This window comes from Bos indicus, chromosome 5, assembly GCF_029378745.1.
Source record: "Bos indicus isolate NIAB-ARS_2022 breed Sahiwal x Tharparkar chromosome 5, NIAB-ARS_B.indTharparkar_mat_pri_1.0, whole genome shotgun sequence".
Classification (NCBI taxonomy): Eukaryota; Metazoa; Chordata; class Mammalia; order Artiodactyla; family Bovidae; genus Bos; species Bos indicus.
In genome coordinates this window covers 111,270,519-111,295,006 of record NC_091764.1, presented here as the reverse complement: position 1 = coordinate 111,295,006, position 24,488 = coordinate 111,270,519, and the positions used below count along the sequence as shown (strand labels likewise).

The 24,488-nt window shown below is 49.1% G+C and overlaps 2 protein-coding genes and 5 non-coding genes across 7 annotated transcripts; 6 read left to right on the top strand and 1 right to left on the bottom strand.

Annotated features, from left to right (window-relative positions):
* Positions 1-6,555: 6,555 nt before the first annotated feature.
* LOC139183252 (uncharacterized) lies at positions 6,556-14,920 on the bottom strand. Its single transcript, XM_070790437.1, has 3 exons — positions 14,776-14,920; positions 13,566-13,704; positions 6,556-8,217 (listed from the first exon to the last, which is right to left on the bottom strand). The coding sequence occupies exon 3, from the start codon at positions 7,622-7,624 to the stop codon at positions 6,584-6,586; it is 1,041 nt and encodes a 346-aa protein (XP_070646538.1). The 5' UTR covers positions 7,625-8,217; positions 13,566-13,704; positions 14,776-14,920; the 3' UTR covers positions 6,556-6,583.
* A 47-nt stretch (positions 14,921-14,967) lies between these two features.
* Positions 14,968-21,378, top strand: RPL3 (ribosomal protein L3). Its single transcript, XM_019961830.2, has 10 exons — positions 14,968-15,135; positions 16,114-16,306; positions 17,045-17,213; positions 17,769-17,904; positions 18,805-18,991; positions 19,482-19,642; positions 20,145-20,246; positions 20,617-20,712; positions 20,958-21,077; positions 21,283-21,378. The coding sequence occupies exons 1-10, from the start codon at positions 14,983-14,985 to the stop codon at positions 21,325-21,327; spliced, it is 1,362 nt and encodes a 453-aa protein (XP_019817389.2). The 5' UTR covers positions 14,968-14,982; the 3' UTR covers positions 21,328-21,378.
* Positions 15,599-15,662, top strand: LOC139183345 (small nucleolar RNA SNORD43). The gene has a single exon (XR_011566940.1). It is a non-coding gene; the product is annotated as a small nucleolar RNA SNORD43 (small nucleolar RNA).
* On the top strand, positions 17,713-17,768 carry LOC139183370 (small nucleolar RNA U82P). The gene has a single exon (XR_011566963.1). It is a non-coding gene; the product is annotated as a small nucleolar RNA U82P (small nucleolar RNA).
* On the top strand, positions 19,051-19,144 carry LOC139183365 (small nucleolar RNA U83B). The gene has a single exon (XR_011566960.1). It is a non-coding gene; the product is annotated as a small nucleolar RNA U83B (small nucleolar RNA).
* LOC139183366 (small nucleolar RNA U83B) lies at positions 20,411-20,504 on the top strand. The gene has a single exon (XR_011566961.1). It is a non-coding gene; the product is annotated as a small nucleolar RNA U83B (small nucleolar RNA).
* Positions 21,379-23,975: 2,597 nt separating the features above from the next.
* Positions 23,976-24,110, top strand: LOC139183356 (small nucleolar RNA SNORA2/SNORA34 family). Its single transcript, XR_011566951.1, has one exon. It is a non-coding gene; the product is annotated as a small nucleolar RNA SNORA2/SNORA34 family (small nucleolar RNA).
* The last annotated feature ends 378 nt before the right edge of the window (positions 24,111-24,488 follow it).

The window sequence follows — 24,488 nt, the reverse complement described above, 5'->3', positions numbered from 1 at the left end:
GTGGTATAAATGTTAATACACATGTCAAGAACTAACAGATTCAGACATGGAACAACTGACTGGCTTATTGGGAAAGTACAAGGCTATATCTTGTCACCCTGCTAATTTAACTTATATGCAGAGTGCATTATGTGAAATGCCGGGCTGGATGAATCACAAGCTGCAATCCTGTCGATGTGGTCCAGGGACTTCCCTGGTGGTTCTTCAATGGTTAAGACTAAGACTTTACACTTTCACTGCAGGGTGCATGGGTTTGATCCCTGGGCAGTGGCAGCCCACTCCAGTACTCTTGCCTGGAAAATCCCATGGGTGGAGGAGCCTGGTAGGCTGCAGTCCATGGGGTCGCTAAGAGTCGGACACGACTGAGCGACTTCACTTTCACTTTTCACTTTCATGCATTGGAGAAGGAAATGGCAACCCACTCCAGTCAGTGTTCTTGCCTGGAGAATCCCAGGGACGGGGGAGCCTGGTGGGCTGCCGTCTATGGGGTCGCACAGAGTCGAGCATGACTGAAGTGACTTAGCAGTAGCAGGGAACTAAGATCCTACATGCCTCGATGTGTGGTGAAAAAAATCTCCATGGATGATTCTAATGTACAGCCAAGTCTGAAGGACTCTGTCCCTGAAACTCCTCTCCACCTTTGCCAGCTGTGGGCCCCTCAACCATTTTGAGCCTCAGTGACCTGGGCTATAAAATGGGTATAAAAAAAAAAATGGGTATAAGTAATAAGATGTACTCAGGGCCTTGCTATTTAAAATGTGTTCTGGGACTTCCCTGGTGGTCCAGCAGTTAAGATCTGCCTTCTAATGCAGGGAACACAGGTTTGTTTGATCCTAACAGAAGATCAACTAAGCCGGTACGCCGCAACTACTGAAGCCCACATGCGCTAGAGCCTGTGCTCCGCAACAAGAGAAGCTCGCACACCGAAACAAAAACTCAGCACAACCAAAAAGAAAAAAACAACTGTGTTCCACGAACCAGTAGCCTTGGCACCCCTATCCTCATGAACTGGAATCCACATTCTAACAAGCTGCCTGGTGAATTGTTTGCTTACTAAAGTTTCAGGAGATTTTGAAGATTGACTGAGATAGTAAATATTATAATTGTATAATGAATTACATAGAGTGAGTCTAATAGCATCTAGTAACAGGCACTCATCATGTATTCACTGAATGAATAAATGAGTGACTCCTTGATTTAGACGTGATTTTTCCCATTTTAAACCTGAGGAAACAAAGCCTGTGTTGGCTACTAGGAGATCCGGTTAAACTTGTAAAATGCTGGGGGCGATGGGCTTGGTATTTCAGTTCAGTTCAGTCGCTCAGTCGTGTCCGACTCTTTGCAACCCCATGGACTGCAGCACGCCAGGCTTCCCTGTCCATCACCAACTCCCAGAGCTTACTCAGACTCATGTCCATCGAGCCGGTGATGTCATCCAACCATCTGGGGGATGGCAAACAAGGAAGGTTCCAGAGACTTGAGGGCCAGGACACACACTGCACTTTTGTATATTCTGGGAGAAAGGGCTCCTTATCCTCATATCCCCCAGGGAAGAGAAATGTATTTTTGTTAGAGAGACCCAAGAGGTCCAACTATGTATACATTAAAACAAACAGACCCTAAAACGGAAGGCTCACCCTTCCATTTGTCCAAAATATTTACGCAGCTTGCCTATGTGCTTGGTGCTGGACAAAACAAAAAAATAGTTTCATCTCTGAAAAGCCTGAGCTTCAGCTGGTAAAGAATCCACCTACAATACAAGAGACCCTGGTTTGATTCCTGGGTAGGAAAGATCCCCTGGAGAAGGGATAGGCTACCCACTCCAGTATTCTCGGGCTTCCCTAATGGCTCAGATGGTAAAGAGTCCGCCTGCAATGCAGGAGACCTGAGTTCAATCCCTGGGTTGGAAAGATTTCCTGGAGGAGGGTATGGCAACCCACTCCAGTATTCTTGCCTGGAGAATCCCGATGGACAAAGGAGCCTAGCAGGCTACAGTCCATGGGGTTGCAAAGAGTCGGACATCAGTGACTGAACATTAGCACTAGCACTGAAGAAGCTAAGTTAAAATCCACAGTGTGGATAACGTCTGAGGAGGGGAGAGAGACTGGTTTACAAGATCAAGTGACTGGGGAAGGCTCCCGAAGAGATTATATAGAAGGTACAATCTGAAGAGTACAGGGATATTTAAAGATTAAGAATAAGCAAGAGAGATCACTGGGACTTCCCTGGTGGTTCAGTGGTTACGAATTTACCTTGCAACTCAGAGGAGGCAGGTTCAATCCCTGGTAAGGGAAATAAGATCTCATGTGCCTCAGGGCAACTAAGCCTGTAAACCACCACTATGGAGCCTGAGGACTCCGGGGCCGTGCTCCCCAATTAGACAGTCCCTGCACCACAACGAAAGATCCCTCATGACACAAGCAAGACCCGATGCAGCCAAATAAATAATTATTTTTTTTTAAAACAGAGATCCCTAGTTATCCTTTTAATGACAAGCTAGAGTTTTGAGATTAGTTCTTTGTAGTTTAAAGGTTCTTCTTTGCCCTTAAACTATTGTGCAGCTCTGTACATTGTAGATAAAGGACAACCATACAAATAAGCCTTATCTGTACACATGCAAATAAACCCTGTCCAGAGGAATGACACCTCCCAGCCCAGCAGAAAAAGCCAGTTTTATGTCTATTTGTAAATTTATTTAAACATTTCTTGACTCCATATAACTACGTGATTCTGTGTTCTACTTTGATCCGTTTGTGGCATATGCCTGGTTCCCTCGTCAATTAATGAGCTAAATAAAAATCTTTGACATATGTTCATTTTATATCTGTACAAGTGTCGTGATTTTATCATCTTTTACAGTTTATGCTTTAACAAGAATAGAAGTCAGCTTGTGTTCCAGGCAGGAAGAGAAGCAGATCTCAAGGTTCTGCTTTGGGTGGGGTCTCAGGTGGAAGCGGAGAGGTCAGTGAGAGGGGCAACCTGAGGAACACGGAATGTGATGGGTCCCAGGTGGCAGTCCTGCGGGTCTCATGGGAAGACACTGGAAGATCTTTTTTTATTTTTATTTATTTATTTCAGTTTGATTGCTTTGGTTCTTTGTTGTGGCACGGGCTTTCTGTAATTGCGGCGAGCAGGGGCTATTCTTTGTTGCGGTGGGCAGGCTTCTAGTTGCGGTGGCTTCTCTTCTTGCAGAACACATGCTCTAGGCACATGAGCTTCAGTAGCTGCAGCACACAGGCTCAGGAGTTGTGGCTCTTGGGCTGCTCTGTGGCATGTGGAATCTTCCCAGACCAGGATTGAACCCGTGTCCTCTGAATTGGTAGGCGGATTCTTGTCCACTCTGCCACCAGGGAAGTCCATGGAGGGTTTTTTTGTTTTGTTTTTTTTAATTTATTTATTTAGCTGTGTCAGGTCTTAGGTGCATCATGCAGGGTCTTTAGTTGCCGCCTGTGAAGTCTTTATTATGGCATGTGGGATCTAGTTCCTGGACCAGAGATCGAACCTGAGCCCCCTGCACTGAGAGCACAGAATCTTAGCCACTGGACCACCAGGGAAGTCCCTGGAGGGTGTTAATCTGTGGTATAATGGTCTGATTCTTGGTGTAAAGGGCATCTAGCAGCTGGGTGGAGAAAGAATGTATTGAACGGGCAGGAGGGGGACCACGAGGATGCGTGTGGGGACGGGTTCAGCAATCCAGGTGGGAGGTAACCGTGGTCTGGCCTTAGTGGGTTGAACGTTGAGGAGGCAGCAGTATCAGCTTGAACCACAAATAAATGGGGATGGCACAGGCGAAAGTCTACAAGGGGACACCACATCTGATTTCATTCACAGGGTAAATGCCCTAGGCCTGGAAACAGAGGGAACTCAGCTGAGCTCGCCTTCACAACACCAGTGTGCTAGTGCGGGGCGTCAAAGTGGCCACAGAAACCCTGAGCGGGAGGGGAAGGCTTGTGGGTGAAGGAGAGAGCTCCACTAGATGATCTCAGGGAGTTACCTAATTCTTTTTTAAAAAATAAATATATGTATTCCTGTTGTTTAGTCGCCAAGTCGTGTCCGACTCTTCTGTGCTTCCATGGACGTAGCCCACCAGGTTCTTCTGTCCATGAGATTTCCCAGGCAAGAATACTGGAGTACATTGCCATTTCCTCCTCCAGGGGATCTTCCCAACCCAGGGATCAAGCCCACGTCTCCTGCCTTGGCAAGCAGTTTCTTTTTCGCTGGGCCACCAAGGAAGCCTAAATATATATATATATATATGGACCTGGGGCAGATGATAAGTTATATAAATATATATCTATATATTAATATAATAATTATAATCTGTATATTATATTCTCTCTATATATAACATGTATATTTATATAATTTATCGTCTGCCCCAGGTCTTAATTGCCGCACTCATGATCTTTGACCTTTGTTGTGGCATGCAGGAGCTTTAGTTGTGGCATTTGAACTCTTGGTTGCAGCATATGGGATCTAGTTCCCTGACCAGGGATTGAACCTAGGCCCCTTGCATTGGGAACATGGAGTGTTAGCCCCTGAACCACCAGGGAAGTTCCAGGAAGTTACTTCTTTTGAGAAAGCTCCTTTAAAATGGAGATGATACAAGAGTGGGTTGATTGAACAATCCAATGAAATAAAAAACTATTCCACCCTCAGTAAGTGGCAGCCAATTTCATTTCAAAGAATGAATGCCTCCAGCACATAACTAACCTTTGCATTGGTATACTGCTAAAAATGTTTTTGAACCTTCTCTAGAGCTGAGATACAAGATAAGATCTGTTGTTTCCTGTGGCCGCTGAAACAAATTATCAAAAACTGGTGGCTTAAAGAACAGAAACTCTACTGCAGTTCTGGAGACAGGAAGTCTGAAAGCAGATGTCGCAGGGCTGGTTTCTTCCAGAGGCTGAGGGAAGAAGCCGACTGCTCCACGCCTCCCTCCCGGCTTCTGGCGGCTACAGGTGGCATCAGCACCCCTTGGCTAATCTGTTTCCCTCTTCTCGCGGCCTTCCCTTCTTTTTCTCCTCCCTTAGCTTCTCTTATTAAGATGCCTGTCATTAGGGTTAGGCCCCATCCTAATTCAGGATGACCTAATCTCTAGATCCTCAGTTCAAAGTATCCTTGGCAAAGACCCTTTCCCCAAATAGGGCCACATTCACAGGTTTTAGATGGGCATGTCTTAGGGATGAGATGGTTGGATGGCATCACTGACTCAATGGACATGAGTTTGAGTAAACTCCGGGAGTTGGTGATGGACAGGGAGGCCTGGCGTGCTGCAGTCCGTGGGGTCGCAGAGTTGGACACGACTGAGCGACTGAATTGTTGAACTGTTGTCTTTGGGAGAGCACTATTGAACCAACTAGAAAAACCCACGTTAATTTATTTTTTCATGTGGTGAACCAGCTTCTCCAACTCTATCTGCTAAATAATCCCTGCTCTCCCTACTGTTTTGTTTTTTCGTTTTGTCCATGCTGCAGGACTTGTGGGATCTTTGTTCCCCAACCGGAGATGGAACCAAGGCCCTTGGCAGTGGTGAAGAGCTGATTAAAGACCCCAATGCTGGGAAAGACTGAAGGCCAAAGGAGAAGGGGTGGCAGAGGATGAGATGGTTAGATAGCATCAATGACTCAGTGGACATGAGTTTGAGCAAACTCTGGGAGACAGTGAAGGACAGAGGAGCCTGGTGTGCTGTAGTCCATAGGGTCGCAAAGAGTTGGACGCAACTTAGCCACTGAAAACCAACAACCACCTTGGCAGTGAGGCCCTTGGGCACTGGACCACCAGGGAAGTCCCTCCCCATTCATTTGTGATATCACCTTTTCAATGTACTAAGTACCTATTTGTACCAAGTTCCCATTTGTAGCCAGCTTATGTCTGGACTCTGCATTCTATTTGTCTGCCTGCTTTTTCTGCCACATTGTTTTAATTACTGTGATTTTGTAATATGTCTTAATATTTGGTAGAGCAAGGCTCCCACCTTAGCTCTGCTTTTTTTAAAATGCCTTAAGATTTTAAGGACCTTGATTTTCCATGTACATCTTAGGATCAGTTTATGAGTGCTTCCCTCCCTGCCCCAAATGCCTTGGGATTTGGGTTGTAATCCTAATGACTTTATAATTTGGAGAAAATTGACTCCTTTAAGACATTAGGTTAGTTCACCCATGAACTATGTCCGTCTTTATTCTGGTCTTCTTTTTATGTCCTTTAGTAGAATCTAAGTGTTCTCCAAGAAGGCCTTGTATGCTCTGTTAGGATAATTGAGAGGGAAGAACATTCTACAACTTACAAATGACTTATTTTTATATATCCCCTCTCTCTGGAGCTTTTTTATCCACATTTTACAGAAAAGGAAACTGAGGCCCAGAAGGGTCCAGGAACTTTGCCAAGAACACACAGAAGCGACAGAGCTGAAACCAGGCCCCCTAGCCCAGGCCCTGGCACTCAACGTGTCTTGCACACTGAGTACCACCCACCCTTGCCCCCGGCTCAGCAAAGGCTTGGGTGAACAGATCTGATGCCAGTCAATCTCTGATTGACAAAGGTAAACCACGGACATTTCGGAGGCTGGCGCACACTTAGTCATTTATTTTAAGACCTGCACAAAGAGACACGCAGCGTAGATATACAGAAGAACAATAAGAATACAGGTTGCCTTGACTTGTTGTGCGAGGGCTTGCCTGGATGAAGATCTGAAGTCTGTCTTGCTTGTGCTACTGCTGTGGAACCTGGTGCTAATGGGCACCTTGCTGGCCCCCAGACTGCAGCCTCCTTCTCCCTCGCTGGCATCCTTGTCCTCAACCACTAGGCACAGGCTGACGGAGGCTGGCCTGAGCCCGCTCAGGGTGGCCGGGTCAGGCCCAGGGAAGCGCTGGCTAAAAGGAATGGTGGTCACTGGAAGGACGGTGGTGACCGCATCCAGATCTTTGGAGGGTGCCTTGCGCAGCCTAGCCCATCCCAGGGACTGCAGGCCACCGCCCCACAGGGCCCTGGCCACCTGTCCCATGGCCACCCCCAGCCTGTCCAGGCAGCGGAGCAGCAGGGACACAGCCGTCTGCTGCAACACAGCCTGTGGCAGCAGCTCCAAGGCCTTGCTGTGCTCATGGTGGAAGTCGACCAGGCTGTAGTAGGCACACTGGGCCACAGACAGCAGAGCGAGGTGGGCCTCCCATCGCAAGTGCCGCTGGAGCCATGGGACGCAGCGGCAGGCTCTGTGCATCAGGGTGGCCAGCAGCTGAAGGCCCCAGCCCCGCGCGATGGTCAGCAGCCGCCACAAGGTCTGCTGGACGGGCAGCAGCACCTCCATGCACAGCCTCTGGGCCAGGAAGAGCGCCCCCGTCACCTGTAGATTGCTGCCCCAGAAGACGCAGAAGCCCAGCATGTAGAGAGGCAGGCAGTGGGAAGCCATGTTTGCCACGGCTGCCTGCAGCCCCAGAAGCGGCCGGTAGAATCTCAGCAGGCTGGGCCCACACAGGAGCAGGAGCTGCCAGGTGCCTCGGGCAAGCCCGCTTCCATTCTGCGGCGCATCACCTTGACAGATGGTGGTGGAGGAGCCGGGAGAGGGGCCTTCATGACCCAGAGGCTCTGTGCCCAGCCTCCCGTTCTGGGGGCATGGAGCTGCACTCATGCCACAAGCTCATAGTAACTGGCGTTCTGGCCAGCTGAGCCAGGAGGTTGTGCAACAATCAGTGACAGCACAAAAGGTCAGGGTGTGAACTCTTGTCAAAGAGGGAGCATTGTTGCCTCAATGGGTAAGGGAGGCAGCCTCTGAAGCTATGAAGTTTAGGTGGGGCCTGCTGTGTTCATGCCCACACCTGACAAATGACAGCCTGAGCCTTCTCGGAGCTAGGCCCTGCAATCTCGGCCACCATGAAGCTTATGGTCTGGCAAGAGAGATGACAAACCCAGACAGTGTATTAAAAAGCAGAGTCATCACTTTGCTGACAGAGGTCCATATAGTCAAAATTGTTTTTTCCAGTGGTCATGTACGGATGTGAGAGTTGGACCTTAAAGAAGGCTGAGCGCCGAAGAATTGATGCTTTTAAACTGTGGTGTTGGAGAAGACTCTTGAGATTCTCTTGGACTGCAAGGAGATCAAACCAGTCAATCCTAAAGGAAATCAACCCTGAATATTCATTGGAAGGACTGATGCTGAAGCTGAAGCTCCAATACTTTGGCCACCTGATGCGAAGAGCCGACTCATCGGAAAATACCCTGATGCTGGAAAAGATTGAGTGCAAGAGAAGGGGGAAAGGGAGGATGAGACAGTTGGATGACATCACTGACTCAGTGGACATGAGTTTGAGTCAGGGAGATAGTGAAGGACAGGGAAGCCTGGTGTTCTGCAGTCCATGGGGTCACAGTCAGACACAACTTAATGACTGGACAACAACAAGAGAGATGGACACTGAAATACACTCATGACAAAACTGCCTCACTCAAGTCCTCTCTTCCCTCTTGCCCTCACACTTCTCCATTTTTTTTTTCTTCTCTTTCTGCTATGAAAGAAAGCAGAGGGATTGAACCTGGGGCCCTGGAAGTGAGAGAGCTGTGTCCTAACCACCAGACCACCAGGGAATCCCCCTGTGCTTCTCCATTCTGCTTTTCTGGTCCTCCTAACCTCCTGCCGCCAAGGCTGGTCCACACCTTGGGTTTTACCTAGCAGCAGAGAATAACTGCCCTTCAATGATTTGAGCAAAACATGGGCCCTTTTCCATTCCTTACTAGCTCCATTTTGAAAAACTATTGACAGAGGACCATTTATGAACAGTCAGTTCATTTCTTTCCAGACTCTTGATTTTTTCTTTGGATTAAATCAGTAATCAGGGATCAAGTAACCTACCTCCTTTGTTTTGACCTGCTGTAAACAGCTCGCCCAGATGGGCTCGGTGTGTCACCCGGATTTCACTGGTCTGCACAAATGTGCTTAACTGTGTATTCACTGTGGGGTGTCATTAGCTGCATCCCATTTTGATCCCTTTCGGAGAACCCTATCTCCCTGAGAAATTTCTTTAAAGCCTTATTCCAGGCACAGTGGATTCCTTTGGCCAGTGTTTATCATGTGGATGTTGTGAATCATGTTACTAATCATATTTATCTTTTGTATTTGGCTGGAAGAGGCTTGAAGCCAAATGGAAGGACTACTATGGCATGAACAGTGGTCTATAATGTGTGTTTTGGGTGTGATCCTGAAACTGAGTGGTGCCCCGTCGGGTTCCCGGTCATGGAGGCCTTTTTGTCCCCCGTTTCTTGTAGGCAAGACTCCAGCCTCCATGACCTTCCCCGAGTTCCAAAAGGCCAGTTCCAACAGTTGCTAATCAAGGGAGGTACAGCCAAGAAACTTTGGCTGAGGAAAGATTAAAGAGACTGTCCAGTGGTTAAGAATCTGCCTCAAAATGCAGGAGACGCAGGTTCAAGTCTGGTCCAGGACCTAGGATCTCACCTGGCACAAAGTAACTAAGCCTCCACACCATAACTACTGAGCCCACATGCTCTGGAGCCACACGCCACAACTAGAAAGTTCCTGTTGCAATGAAAGATCTCATGTGCCATAACTAAGACCGAAGGTAGCCAAATAAATAAATGTCAACGAAAAAAAAAAAGATTTAAGGCATCAGAGAAGCTCATCAGAGACCCTACACATACCCTTAATCTTATCAGCAACCTCACCGAGATCTATTGCCATAAAACTTCTCACCAAACTCCCAAGCCCTTTGCCTGGCAAAGCAATAAAGCTTTTATTTCCTGCTTCAGCCAAAACCCTCTGCGTGATTCAATTCTGCACTGGTATATACAGAGAAGCTGAGCTTTTGCCATCAATCCCTCTCTGGCTTCATATTATTTCCCTTCTCTCACATTCTTAGTTTCTTCTTGTTGATTTGCATACATCTTGCTGTATAGCCTTAGACTTGTTCTTAGAAGAAGAGATGATACAGTTAACTCCATAAATGATTCTAAACTTATACACAGAAGTTAATCTATCCTTTATAAAAGTAACACTGTGCTGTGCTTAGTCGCTCAGACTCTTTACAACCCCATGGCCTGTAGCTTGCCAGACTCCTCTGTCCTTGGGGATTCTCCAGGTAAGAATACTGGAGCGGGCTGCCAAGCCCTCCTCCAGGGGACCTTCCCAACTCAGGAATCCAACCCAGGTCTCGCGCAATGCAGGCAGATTGTTTACCATCTGAACCACCAGGGAAGCCCAAGAATACTGGAGTGGGTAGCCTACCCCTTCTCCAGGGGATCTTCCCGATTCAGGAATCGAACCAGGGTCTCCGGCATTGCAGGTGGATTCTTTACCAGCTAAGCTACCAGGGAAGCCCCAAAAGTAACACTATCTACCCAATATTCCAAAATGGTTATCTTAACTCCTGCTATCTCTGCTTGCTCTCCCAGGCCCCTAACAGTGACTCATACAAATAGTCCCCAGATCCTATAGATCCTAAAGATCTCCTGATTCTGATCGTTCGTGTCGACTCTCAGGGTCCTTTTCCTGGTCATCCACCTGATGGCTTGCAAGGAATAGTGAAAGCCATACTTTATCCCCATCTTTCAGTTCAGTTCAGTTGCTCAGTTGTGTCTGACTCTTTGCGACCCCATGGACTGCAGCATGCCAGGTTTCCCTGTCCATCACCAACTCCTGGAGCTTACTCAAATTCATATTCATCGAGTCAGTGATGCCATCCAACCATCTCACCCTCTGTCGTCTCCTTCTCCTCCTGCCCTTAATCTTTCCCAGCATCAGGGTCTTTTCAAATGAGTTAGGTCTTCACATCAGGTGGCCAAAGTATTGGAGTTTCAGCTTCAGCATCAGTCCTTCCAATGAACATTCAAGACTGATTTCCTTTAGGATTGACTGGTCAGATCTCCTTGCAGTCCAAGGGACTCTCAAGAGTCTTCTCCAACACCACAGTTCAAAAGCATCAATTCTTCAGTGGTCAGCTTTCTTTATAGTCCAACTATCACATCTATACATGACTACTGGAAAAACCATAACCTTGACTAGACGGACCTTTCTTGGCAAAGTAATGTCTTTGCTTTTTAATGTGCTATCTAGGTTGGTCATAGTTTTTCTTCCAAGGGGCAAGTGTCTTTTAATTTCATGGCTGCAGTCACAATCTGCAGTGATTTTAGAGCCCCCCAAAATAAAGTCTGACACTGTTTCCACTGTTTCCCCATCTATTTGCCATGAAGTGATGGGACTGGATGCCATGATCTTAGTTTTCTGAATGTCGAGTTTTAAGCCAACTTTTTCACTTTCCTCTTTCACTTTCATCAAGGGGCTTTTTAGTTTTTCTTCGCTTTCTGCCATAAGATGCAGATGGTGTCATCTGCATATCTGAGGTTATTGATATTTCTCCCGGCAATCTTGATTCCAGCTTGTGGTTCATCCAGCCCAGCATTTCTCATGATGTACTCTGCATATAAGTTAAATAAGCAGGGTGACAATATAGAGCCTTGACATACTCCTTTCCTGATTTGGAACCAGTCTGTTGTTCCATGTACAGTTCTAACTGTTGCTTCCTGACCTGCATACAGATTTCTCATGAGGCAGGTCAGGTGGTCTGGTACTCCCATCTCTTTTAGAATTTTCCACAGTTTGTTGTGATCTACACAGTCAAAGGTTTTGGCATAGTCAATAAGGCAGATGTTTTTCTGGAACTCTCTTTTTCGATGATCCAGTGGATGTTGGCAATTTGATCCCCATCTTTAGTTGACCTTTTGTCGTTCTTAGGCACAGTGGGCTCGGTACACATTTGCTGAATGAATGAATGAATCCTTCACCTGACAGATGGGAAAGCTGAGGCCTGAGGCAATATCTCTAGAGGAAAACAATAGAATGGGAAAGACTAGAGATCTCTTCAAGAAAACTGGCATTAATGAAGGAATATTTCATGCAAAGATGAGCACAATAAAGGACAGAAATGGCAAGGACCTAACAGAAGCAGAAGAGATTAAGAAGTGGCAGGAATACACAGACGGACTATACAAAACAGTTCTTAATGACTCCGATAACCATGATGGTGTGGTCACTCACCTAGAGCCAGACATCCTGGGGTGTGAAGTCAAGTGGGCCTTAGGAAGCATTACTACGAACAAAGCTAGTGGAGGTGATGGAATTCAAGCAGAGCTATTTAAAATTCTAAAAGATGATGCTGTTAAAGTGCTATACTTAATATGCCAGCAAATTTAGAAAACTCAGCAGAGGCCACAGAACTGGAAAAGATGATGCTGTTAAAGTGCTGCACTCAATATATCAGCAAATTCGGAAAACTCAGCAGAGACCACAAAACTGGAAAAGGTCAATTTTCATTCCAATCCCAAAGAAAGGCAACACCAAAGAATGTTCAAATTACTGTACAACTGCGCTCATTTCACATGCTAACAAGGTCATGCTCAAAATCCTTCAAGCTAAGCTTCCACAGTACATGAACCAAAAACTTTCAGATGTACAAGCTGGATTTAGAAAAGACAGAGGAACCGGAGATCAAATTGCCAACATCTGTTGGATCACAGAAAAAACAAGGGAATTCCAGAAAAAATCTGCTTCTGCTTCAATGACTATGCTGAAGACTTTGACTGTGTGGATCACAACAAACTGTGAAAAATTCTTAAAAGATGGGAATACCAGACCACCTTACTTCTCTCTCCTGAGAAACCTGTATGCAGGTCAAGAAGCAACAGTTAGAAAAAAAAGAAAAGAAGCAACAGTTAGAACCGGACATGAAACAACAGACTGGTTCAAAATGGGAAAGGAGTATGGCAAGACTGTATATTGCCACACTGTAAATTTAACTTATATGCAGAGTAAGTACAGCATGCGAAAGGCCAGGCTGGAACTGGGCCAGTGCCCCTTTCTCATCTTTGATGGCTGGCTCGGAACTGGCCAGTGTGCCGGTAGCTTGCTGATGTGTTCCAGTGAGCGTACACTGAGGCTCAAGGTCTAGTGGAAGCGGACTAGTCTGTTGTTTTGGACCTACTTGGTTTTAATCAGTACGTGGTGTCCTTGGGATTTGTCATTCTTTCAAAGGTTGTGCCCTGCCCCCTTCCCTTTTGTGTCATTCCCACAGCCTGGTGCAGCATCTGACATGCAGCAAGACTTCAGGAAGAATTTCTTATTGAGCGAATGAGTGACTCAGGACCCCGGAGCTCCTTTTCCAGTGAAGAGGCGACTGAACCCTGAGTCTGATGTCATGAAAACCTAACCTAGAATCAGGCTTGAGCTCTGTCCTTTCTTAATTGTATGACTTTTGCCAAATTATTCCTTTTTGGCCTGAACTTAGTTTTCTCTATAAAAAGGGACAGTGTGGGCCATAATTCCTTGTCTGCCATTCTGAAATAAAAAGTTGTTATTTATAATGTTAAGTTTCTGGTATAAAGGAGAGTGATTTGGTCATATATTCTTTTTCATATTCTTTTCCACTATGGTTTATTATAGGATATTGAATATAGTTCCCTGTGGCATATAGTAGGACCTTGTTTCTCTATTTTATATACAGAAATTTGTATCTAATCCCAATCTCCCAATTCATTCCTTCCCTAACCCTTTTTCTCTTTGGTAAGCATACCTTTGTCTTCTATGTGAGTCTGCTTCTGTTTGGTAAATAAGTTCATTCGTATCATATTTTAGATTCCATGAGTGATATCACAGTATTTGTCTTTTTCTGTCTTCACTCAGTATGATACTCTCTAGGTCCATCCATATTGCTGTAAATTGAATTATGAAAAAACTTAAGTCAGTTGGTGGCAAAAACGAAAGTAATCTGAATTTTTTAGGCAGCACAGTTAGCCTTGAACTGTGGGGCTATTTATTCCACTCCATGTGAATATTCATGTCTCTTTACAGAATTAATGTGTTTCATTAAAGAGCTTAGGGAGGATTACATAATATACAGTATGTGCACCATATTGCATGATATTATCTAAAACATGAAAAATGCTGAATTTGGAAACAGATCTGGCCCCAAAGATTTCCAATAAGGGGCTGAGGACTCTCAACACTGCCACTGAGGGATGGAGTGAAGGTTAAATGAGAACGCTTTCTTAATAACGGTGTGAGCAATGGCCAGGCCCAGAATCAAAGAACAGAACAGGGTGGGATGGAGGTGGAAAGTGGAAAAGTGTGTGTGTGTGTGTTCACCCACAGAAAAGAGGCTGGAGCAGCTAGTTAGGGCAGATTCTTGGCTTGCAGGCTCAGGAGTTAAGCCTTAAACCAGAGGAAATAACTAGGAGTGGGGGTGGGGAAGGGCACGGGAAGTAACCAAAAGATAATATGATTTTTAGATCTGGATGGACAAGCCTGGCGGCAGGGAGAGCAACTAGGAGACTCCTAGGTGACCACGAGCCCAGGCAGAGATCAGCGAGGGTCCTTCATGCAGAGGATCTGGGAGGCAGGGAGAGCCAGGCTTCGTGACACCCGGCAGCTGGTGAGGGTTTCTCCGCCTCAGACCTTTAGAATCAAGCGCCAGTCCCCGCAGCCCGATACTGGGAGAAATGGCCTAGATGGAGCTAGAGGGAGGGGAAACCCCAAATTAGCACGCATTAAAGGCAAGCTGGTGTCGGGAAGCGCCTCTGAGTTGGGAACCAGGAAAACCAGGGGCTCAGTCTTTTCTCTCCAACTTTGAGTTGGTGGGGGCTGTGCAACTGATTCCACTTCGACATGCCTGCAAAATGGCAACATCGATGATCTAGAGTGCCGGACGGAAATGATATACCACGTGAGAAAACGCTTTGGAACTGAAGCCCCAATAGGGTTATTCAATTCCAGAAGTGACTGACCCTTTTCCTTCACCGTAATAGCGCGTTTCAACGTTTCCTCAAAAGTTGGCTACTGTCCAACGCTTGTAGGGCGATAGTATTTTGATATTCCGCCGGCGCGTCCTAGAATTTTCAGGAAGTGTGATCCCAGCCGCTCGCCGTAGGACCTCTAAATCCCACCTACCAAACTGACGCCCTGGTCGGAACGCAAGCAAGGCGAGAACGAGCATGCGCGGAAATGGAGTCCAGCGTCGGCCCCGCGACCCGACGTCTGCCGCGGGTGCGCGCTCGCACGCCGGAAGGGGCGGAGCCAGACTAGGATTTATATATCTCGCGCGGCTAGCGGGCCGACCTCTACCGGCAGCTTCCGACGGCAGGATGGTATGTAGTGTCATGGCGGCTTCCTCTTTGTCGTGGTGGCAGGGCTGAATCCGCGGTACATCCCCGCCATCTCGGTTCACCCGGCGCCGGGGTTCTGCTGTAATATCACGGGGCACTCAGCGGAACCCGCGGCCAGGTCTATTTCCTGAAAACGTCCGGGACTTGAGGATGGTTTGGGGCCTGCCTGTCGGCTGGCTAGAGGCCTTGGCTTGTGGGGCCTGGGCCCGACGGTTTTCAAACCATGGACTATTCCTAGATTTTTATCTCAGCATTTGAGATCCAAGTCGTGAGCCCTTTGGCAGGAGGACCTTGTGTGCGATTGTTTGGCTCTAGTGTTAAAGAGGTTCAGAAATCCAGGCCGGCAGGCTGGAGAGGGTATTCGGGACAGGGGTTGTTGAGGCCTCATTCTGAAACGTCTGGGAACGTTGGTACAACTCCTTTGGCCTCTAGAGTTGTCAGAAACCAGAAATGATGAACTTACTGACGGGCGGACAGAGACACTGTGCTGATTGTCATGTTCTGATTTGGCTCTGTCGAATTCTAGTGGCCACCATTTTCCGGTTTGGCTCCCGTTGGGAGCATGGGGAATCCTTCAGTACCATTGTCCACCACCCAGCCCTTTGACAAGGAGTCCCTGGGCAAAATGGCAATAATGATGATCAGAATCTTGAGTGTAAGGCTTGTTAAGCGATCCTTAATGCGACTCTCTGCTGTGTGTTTGTCTTTTTAAAGAGGAAAAGGGGGATGGTTTGTTTTTAAGTTACAAGGTGAGGGGTTGAGGGGTTGAAGTAAATGTTCAAGTTTGACTGAATAATACCTTCTGGATGTGTGATTACGAATAATTAAACCTAATTCTGAATGTAGATATCTTACCTGGGTTGCTGGCATGGAGTCGTCATTGCTTGAAATCCTCCTAAAACCTAGGCCTCTGGGAACAAAGCTCCTCAGAAGGTGCTAATGTTCTTCTATTTCTCTTAGTCTCACAGGAAGTTCTCTGCTCCCAGGCATGGGTCCCTGGGCTTCCTGCCTCGGAAGCGCAGCAGCCGGCACCGCGGGAAGGTGAAGAGCTTCCCCAAGGATGACTCTTCCAAGCCTGTGCACCTCACTGCCTTTCTTGGCTACAAGGCTGGCATGACCCACATTGTGAGGGAGGTCGATAGGCCAGGGTCCAGTAAGTACATGCTGCATCTTTCTAGCTGATGGGAGAGCTGGAGTTGACTAGATGGGGCCAAGCAGTCAGAATGGAGCAGGCTTTGGCGAGATCAACAGAACTTCTGGACTTCAGAATGGAAATATATTTTAGGATTGATTAGTATTCCAGAGTTCAGGTGACTGGCATTGTTCTGGGCAGAGGGGTGTAATGAAGTCAAGGAGCGTGGTGAGTAAATTTGTTAAGAGCCAAAGAACAGAAAGGTTCCCCCGCTGGCTCAGTGGTAAAAGAACCTGCCTGCCAAGCAGGAGACCCCTGGGTCGGTAAGATCCCTGGAAAAGGAAATGGCAGCACATTGCAGTATTTTTTTCCTGGGAAATTGAAGTAGAAAAGTGACTAGAACATGTAGCACTGATGACTGAAACAGATAGTGTTAGACAGTTAAAACGGTTTCTGGGCTCTGGTGTTACTGCCTTACTATACTTAGTATTCTTGTATTCTGAAAGCAATAAGGAATTTGTCTCTAGAGATGGCTGCAACAGACCAGAGCTGGAGCCAGACTTACGTGGTTGAGTAGGGTCCAGATGGTTTTCATTGAGTTGAAAATATCTGCGCGCCAGCTGAACAGTCTGCAGTGAGGACAGGCCTGAGAGGTGCAGACTTCTCCAGACCCGTCTGGTGAAGCAGATTGCTGGCCTGGAAGGGCGCGTGTGGGGACTCGCTAGTCCACTCAGCTTTGACCACGTACTTTATTTGCAGAGGTGAACAAGAAGGAAGTGGTGGAGGCTGTGACCATCGTGGAGACTCCGCCCATGGTGATTGTGGGCATCGTGGGCTACGTGGAAACACCCCGAGGCCTCCGGACCTTTAAGACCATCTTTGCTGAGCATATCAGCGACGAGTGCAAAAGGCGCTTCTACAAGAACTGGTAAGGGAGCCGCGGCTCGGCTCACCCTGGGCTGGGCCAGGGGAAAGGGCTGTGTGCTTTGTGGGGCCTCAGCTCCGTAGTCGGCGGCAGGGCAGCTGCTTTGGTGTCACGTTTAGTCGCCTCTTGGGCAGAACAGTTCTCAGGAACAATGGGAGCAGCGTCCCGGGACATTTCCTTTGGTGTTGACCTCGGGTGCTGCCTCAGTTCGGCAATCCTTTAGGTTGCTGACAAGTATGGGGGTCTGTTTAGAGTGGTAACTGATACCCCCAGCCCACCCCAGGTGTGTGGTCTGGTTAATGGCTAACTTGGAGCAAGAATTTATTTGTGTATCCGAATGTCGTGTTTCATTATTAACCTTGTGGACCTCTGCTCAGCTCCGCTCGGCTCTGCCCGATGAGCTCCATCCAGGCTCCGCTTGCCGGTGGAAAAGGCTCCTTAGAAGCCGGCAATGAGCCCCGTCCCCACACGGTGCCTGTGTGCCTCCCCCTCACCCGTTGGAGGGCTGATGAAGGCTGGCACCTGGGCCCCCTCCCCAACTCTGCTCTGCTCCTGAAGGCATAAGTCCAAGAAGAAGGCCTTCACCAAATACTGCAAGAAGTGGCAGGACGCAGATGGCAAGAAGCAGCTTGAGAGGGACTTCAGCAGCATGAAGAAGTACTGTCAGGTCATCCGTGTCATTGCCCACACCCAGGTGAGTGCTGGCCAGGGCCACGGGGAGGGTCACTGCCCGCTGCTGCCCGGCTGAGGGATGGCCTACGTGGTCACCGGTGGCTCTGGGGGGCACTCTGTTATCTTCTGAATTGATTCCGTGCTCAGACTGGTTTTGTGCCAGACCTCGTGATTTTAGGGACAGTAAGATTTTCAGGTCCTTAAATGTATTTTCCTGGGGGACGAGAGATTGTTAAAAGCAACAGTCCAGCCAAGGCCCTGCCTTGAGACCTGGGTTCCTGGGGCCAGAATATAAGGACGCAGGGTAGCTTGAGAAAGCATCCAGTGGCTCCATGCAGGGTTTTTTGTTACCAGCAGAGGGCACTGTGTCCCCAGTGAATCTTAATTAGATAAAACCATGACCTGTTTTTAGGAAAACAGGTTGAAGGAATTGGTGAGTCATAACTTACGTAGGTAGTCTAGCACCTACCTGAAAATAGTGTTGAGAGGCTGACTTGAGTTGAATTAGCTTTAGCTTTTAGTTTTCTGGGTTAGACTGGGTATAACCCAGTTGTTAAACCTGTGTGTGTACCTGTCATTTCTAAGTGAAGAGTAGTCTTGTGTGGTTAGTGGTGACCACGTTACCACAGATCCGTGCTGTGTCCACTAAATGTAGCTCAGTAGTACAGCACTGGGCAGCTTTTAAAAAGCTTTGTTTGGATTTTGGTCCTCATAGCTTGTATTTGCAGTCTTACACTGCTCTTTTAAAAAGTGGCTTATTGGCAGTTAACAGCGTGCTAGATGGCTAGGGTAAACCAGAGCAGATACCCCAAAGGCACTGGCCAAAACGACCAGTCGGGAACAGGGAGCTGGTTGGTGGAAGGTTCTTGGTGTTTGGCCCGGCTTGCGGTCCTCTCACGCTGAATCCCCTGTGCCTTTCTAGATGCGCCTTCTTCCTCTGCGCCAGAAGAAGGCCCACCTCATGGAGGTCCAGGTGAACGGAGGCACTGTGGCCGAGAAACTGGACTGGGCCCGTGAGAGGCTCGAGCAGCAGGTCCCTGTGAGCCAAGTGTTTGGCCAGGATGAGATGATTGATGTCATTGGGGTGACCAAGGGCAAAGGCTACAAAGGTGAGCTTTGCAGTGGCCTGCGTTGCTGTGGTTACCCTGGGAGAGTGATGTCGGGCCGCGCTGTTCAGTGATGAGGCCCTGGAATGAGCGCTGGGCACAGCGCCCGAGTCAGACTGCGGAAATGTTCCTTGCTGCCTTCCTTCTGAGAACAGCTCTGGTCAGGTGGTTGGGTCAGCGTGTGGGATTGGGGTGAATGGTTTTCAAACACACTGCAAAACACTGGGCTCGGGGCTTCGTGAATCCTCTTGGGTCCACATGATATTCTGGTACAGGGATGATTCTCTAAGACCTGAACTTGTTGCTGAAAAGGGTTATGTCTAAGCTGATAATCACCTTGGATGGATGGAGGTATAGTAAGGGAGAGGATTGTTGCAGTCAGGTGTTGTATTTCTTTGGACAAAGTACCACGAACTGAAGTTGGGCATTCATAGCACGAAAGGGCCAGTGGCATGGTGCTAGGCATCATGTTAACAGCCTGTGTCTCTTCCAGGTGTCACCAGCCGTTGGCACACCAAGAAGCTGCCCCGTAAGACCCACCGAGGACTGCGCAAGGTTGCCTGTATTGGGGCGTGGCATCCTGCCCGGGTGGCCTTCTCTGTGGCTCGGGCTGGGCAGAAAGGCTACCATCACCGCACTGAGATCAACAAGAAGGTGAGGTGCACGTGGGGGCCCTGTGGAGACTTCAGCCTTAGGGGAGCAGAGTGGCTCCGCTTTGGGGATTGTGTGGGGTTCTGGTCCTTGTCATCAGTCCACTGGGTGGAGCATCACGTGGACTTAGTTGCTCATGCCTGGTGGCACAGTTGTGACTCGTCAGTGTCCTGGTTTGTAAAGTGCCATCCTTGAAGGTGATTCTGGTCGGGTTGAGGATGAGAGCCTCGTTTATCCTCTTCTGTCCCATGGTGTTGGAGAGGCCCCATCCCTTATCTCCCTGGATGGCATTGTTCAGGCCCAGGCAGCTTTTCTTTGCTGCAAGCCTGGGACGCCCCATCATGAGGGTCAAGGTCATAACTGCTTTCCCAGAGTCTTTTGCAGGCTACCCTGCCCCCAAGTTGGGGAATCATTTGTCCCTAATGGCAGTCCTTGCCTCCAGTCAACCTGAGTCCCTGCCTTGTTTTCTTGTTAATCAAATATTTATGCTCATTTCTTCCTTCAGATCTACAAGATTGGTCAGGGCTACCTCATCAAGGACGGCAAACTGATCAAGAACAATGCCTCTACTGATTACGATCTGTCTGACAAGAGCATCAACCCTCTGGTGAGTAATGGGAGCTGTCCTTGCAAATCCTGTCTGGTCTGGCCGGGGATTTCCCTGAGTCCCAGGCCTCCCACAAGGGCCAGGATCAGTTTTTACCCACAGTTCACTGGTCCCCTGGGCAGCATCCAGCTGTGGTGGGGACTGTTTGGTGCGGGGTGGGGCCAGCTGTGCAGTGATGAGACCCTGGAATGAGCGCTGGGCACAGTGCCCGAGTCAGACTGCGGAAGTATTCCTTGCTGCCTTCCTTCTGAGAAGAGCTCTGGTCAGGTGGCTGTCCTGGGCCCAGCAGGCCCAGGGCGTGGGTGTTGTCAGACCTGGCTACAGCCTCATGCTTGATCTGTGCTGACCCAATGACCTTGCTCCTTTCCAGGGTGGCTTTGTCCACTACGGTGAGGTGACCAATGACTTTGTCATGCTCAAAGGCTGCGTGGTGGGAACCAAGAAGCGAGTGCTCACTCTGCGCAAGGTGAGGCTGGGCTGGGAGTGCCGAGCTCTGTTAGGGGAGTTGGTTGGGAGGAAAAGCAGGAACCGCTATGCCTGACGTCTTAGGAGGAGAAGATTCCCTGTCTGGCCTGGCCCAGGTGTTTGTTGCTTGCTTATATATATATTCCTCATCTGTATCCTTGCCTCATCCCTCTAAGATGAAGGGCTGTGAACTAAGGTGGTACAGGCAAAGGCTTGGCTCTCTAACCTTCCCCTCTTGGCCCACAGTCCTTGCTGGTACAGACCAAACGGCGGGCCCTGGAGAAGATCGACCTCAAATTTATTGATACCACCTCCAAATTTGGTCATGGTCGCTTCCAGACTGTGGAGGAGAAGAAAGCCTTCATGGTGAGTACTTAGCTTGCTGCCCTCAGGCTGGGGTGGGGGTGGCTTTCAGCTTCTGTCACCTGTCAGCCTGCCCATGTGGTGCTGATACAAAAGGTGCTTCTTTTGTGCCAGGGCAGGGGAGACCAGTCCAGAGTCTGGCCACTGGGGTTGGGAAAGTTGTGACTGCTGCCTTCTGTCTCTAACCTGGCTGCTTTTCTCTCCACAGGGACCACTTAAGAAGGACCGAATTGCAAAGGAAGAAGGGGCCTAATAGAACAGATTGTACAGCTGGTAGAATCTCAATAAAATTATTTTCCAGTGACATCTGCCTCTGACTTTGCTTTCTCAGTTTTGGCTGCTTCCCTTGGGCCCTCATGCTCCCTGGGTCCCCCCAGCTGTTTGCCCTACCACGGTGGCCCCATGCCTGGTGAAGATAAAGCAAAAGTTGAGAGCCAGCAGCTTGGGGAGTGAGCTTTGTGTGAAATGTTTGTCATTGGGTAAGACGTCTGGGTCGCTTGTGTGGCAGTGCACGATCTGGAGTCATTGTCACCCACTGGCAGGGCAGACCCTGGCTCTGCTGAGTGTCCAGCTACATGGTTTAGTCACTGATCACTGGAGGGATTCCAGTTGGGGCTTGCTGAGGTTCTTTCGTAGCCATCAGCCAGATTCTGGCTGTGGGAGAGAATGGATGTCAAGCAGAAGGGCCCCTTGGGGCTCAGAACACGAATTTGCTTTGTGGCAGGCCCTGGTGATTAAAATCGACTTCATTAGAATGAGAATACGGGTTGGTGGGGGCTGAGTGCCTTGACCTGGCTCACCTGGCTGGTCATGTTACTGAAACCCTATGTGCATTCTGGTCTCTCTCCGGTCCCTCTTGTGCTGACCATTGTTGAGCATCTGGCATCTTGCAGGTCAGTCAGCAAACTCCTGGGAGATGGAGAGGGAAGCCTGGCGTGCTGCAGTACGTGGGGTTGCAAAGAGTCAGACATACAGTAACTGAACAACAGGCTGTTGAGCAGCTTGGTTCCTGGATCTCTGCACTGGCATCTGGGGTCTCGCCCACCCTTTGGTGCAGTGAATCCCAGCATCTCCTTTCCAATCCAAGCTGCCCACATCATCTGCCTATGTGGCATGTTTTGCTTTGGCCCCACCTAAGCAGGGCAGAGACCACAGCCCCCGCACTTCTGACATCCCTGCCCCGCATCTTGGCAGCCAGCATTCCGGTATTCTCTGAGCCTTGGTTTTCTATTCTTTGGAGGAGTCGTAATGGGAAGATTGGCCCAGCAAGCATGTGTGCTCCACTGTCGACTGACCCAATGGACTGTGTGCAGCATGCCAGGCTCCCCTGTGCCATTTTGCAGACAAGAGTCCAGGAGTGGGTTGCTATTTCCTTCATGGGATCTCCCTGACCCAGGAATCTAACCCAAGGCACTGTGGGTTCTGTGTCAGGATTACTGGAGGCAGCCTGAGTTGAGCCTCTGGTTCTGAATAAACATGCCCCCCCACACCCCCACCCCTGCCCCCTCCACGCTTGGGTGGGTTCTGTGGTAGAGGAGGCTGAGCAAGAACCCTGAAGTCTGGGGCCCCTCCACCATCTGTTTGCCCAGCTTTCCTGGAGTCCCTTCGGAGCTGAGTAGGGCAGTGGGCCTCAAAGCCAGCCTCTGCTAGTTTGCTACCCTCGCAGCACGTTTTCCCAGGACCTGGGCCCTTACTGGCGGGAGCTGCACTCAAGGCTGGAGCCACCAGGGGGCGAGAGTGGGCAGCACCCAGTTGGGACAGCCTTGCAGGACTCTGGACTTTGCAGGGGGTTCAGTTCCCTCCCCAACCAGGGCTCTTCAAGATGCCCCATAGTCCCCGGCGTCAAGCCCACAGCCAGAGGGTCAGGACCTGCCCCAAGGCCCCCAGGCAGCTCTGGCAGAACCAGGGCATGGGAGCTGGGTTCCTGGTCTTGTCGCTGCAGAAGCTCCTCTCCAGTCACGTTCTGGGGAAGGTGCTGAGATGGTTGAGGCCCCACCTCGTCCCCTCACCCACCCCAGTTGCCCTTTGCCTCTGAGCCTGTGGGCCTCCGCGGACCTTATGTCAGCCCTGGAGCCTAGCTGCCCATCCAGCCCAGGTTGGAAAGGCTTTGTTGGTTTGAGATGTCTTGGCTGGGCCTCACTCCCTTTTAGGAATCTGCCCAGGTGTAGAGGATGACTGGGGATGTGGGGTCCAGAGAACAGGCTGATGGCGTCCACACATGCACCCAACAGCAGAGACAGACCGCACCCTCCTGGCCCCACACCTGTGCACAGAGACTTCAAGAGCAGGCTTGCCTGACTGAGCCCCTGTCTGCCGACCATCCCCATATCCCCATGTCCCCATCTCCTTGTTTCTGCCCTGCCCCTGGCCAGGGACTGATCTTGGGCACCTCCCAAATCACAGATCTGAACCTCGGCCTCAGCTGGTTGGAGACAGACACCTTGGCAGTGGTGGTTGTGGGACCTAGTGCAGAAGGTGGGTCCAGTGGGTGCACAGAACGGCTGGAGCTGTGGTCAGAATGAGAATTTGGGCTTCCCAGGGGCAGCAGTAAGCCCACGCATGTGTGTGGGATCAGCTTCACTCTTAAGAAACCCAGAGTGCCTGCCAGACACACAGGTGCTGGGGAAGCCGTGCTGAACTTAGAGGCCCAGCTCTTGAGCTTATCCTCTAGCTGGGGAGGGCAGACAGCAAACACGAGCAAACAGGACAGTTTTAGGAGTGACGAGGGACTTCCCTGGTGGCCCAGTAGTTAAGACCGCGCTTCCACTGCAGGGGGTACAGATTCTATCCCTGGTCGGGGAAATAAGATCCTAGGCTGTGTCTCACAGCCTAAAAGAGTAAAAAAAATAAAACACTGGTCTGCTAAGGTTTATTATTTAGATAATAGAAGCGATGGATGCTTTGGCCCTGAATCAAAGCCAGAAGTTTGCGGAAGCTGTCAGTGTTAAGCAGGAGCCTAAAGAAATCTTTGTGTGGTCTGTTGGCCTTTTCAGAACTTTGAAAATGAAATAGTCAAATGATTCGAAAGAAACGTCTGAGTCATTGGTGATAGATGTGGGCTAATACTTGCTTGTAGTTGATTAATGCATTTGTTAGTTGATTCCAGAATTTAGAGATCCCTGATATAACTTGGGGCTTCCCAGGTAGCTCAGTGGTAAAGAATCTGCCTCCCAATGCAGGAGACATGGGTCCAATCCTTGGGTTGGGAGGATCCCCTGGAGGAAGAAATGGCAACCCACTCCAGTATTCTTGCCTGGAAAATCCCAGGGACAGAGGAGCCTGGCGGGCTACAGTCCATAGGGTTGCAAAGAGGCAGACAGAACTGAGCATACACACAGGATTTAACGTGTTCTTTAGAATTACGATACTGTTAGTAAATCCAATTACTACAAAAAGAATTGCTGTGGATCTAAA

Excerpts from the sequence above, each read along its gene's own strand:
- RPL3 (XM_019961830.2), top strand. The coding sequence starts at position 14,983 with ATGCGCGGAAATGGAGTCCAGCGTCGGCCCCGCGACCCGACGTCTGCC. Across the intron at positions 16,307-17,044 it reads GGTCGATAGGCCAGGGTCCA|AGGTGAACAAGAAGGAAGTG; the intron begins GTAAGTACATGC and ends CTTTATTTGCAG. Across the intron at positions 20,713-20,957 it reads GAGTGCTCACTCTGCGCAAG|TCCTTGCTGGTACAGACCAA; the intron begins GTGAGGCTGGGC and ends CTTGGCCCACAG.
- LOC139183252 (XM_070790437.1), bottom strand. The coding sequence starts at position 7,624 with ATGAGTGCAGCTCCATGCCCCCAGAACGGGAGGCTGGGCACAGAGCCT.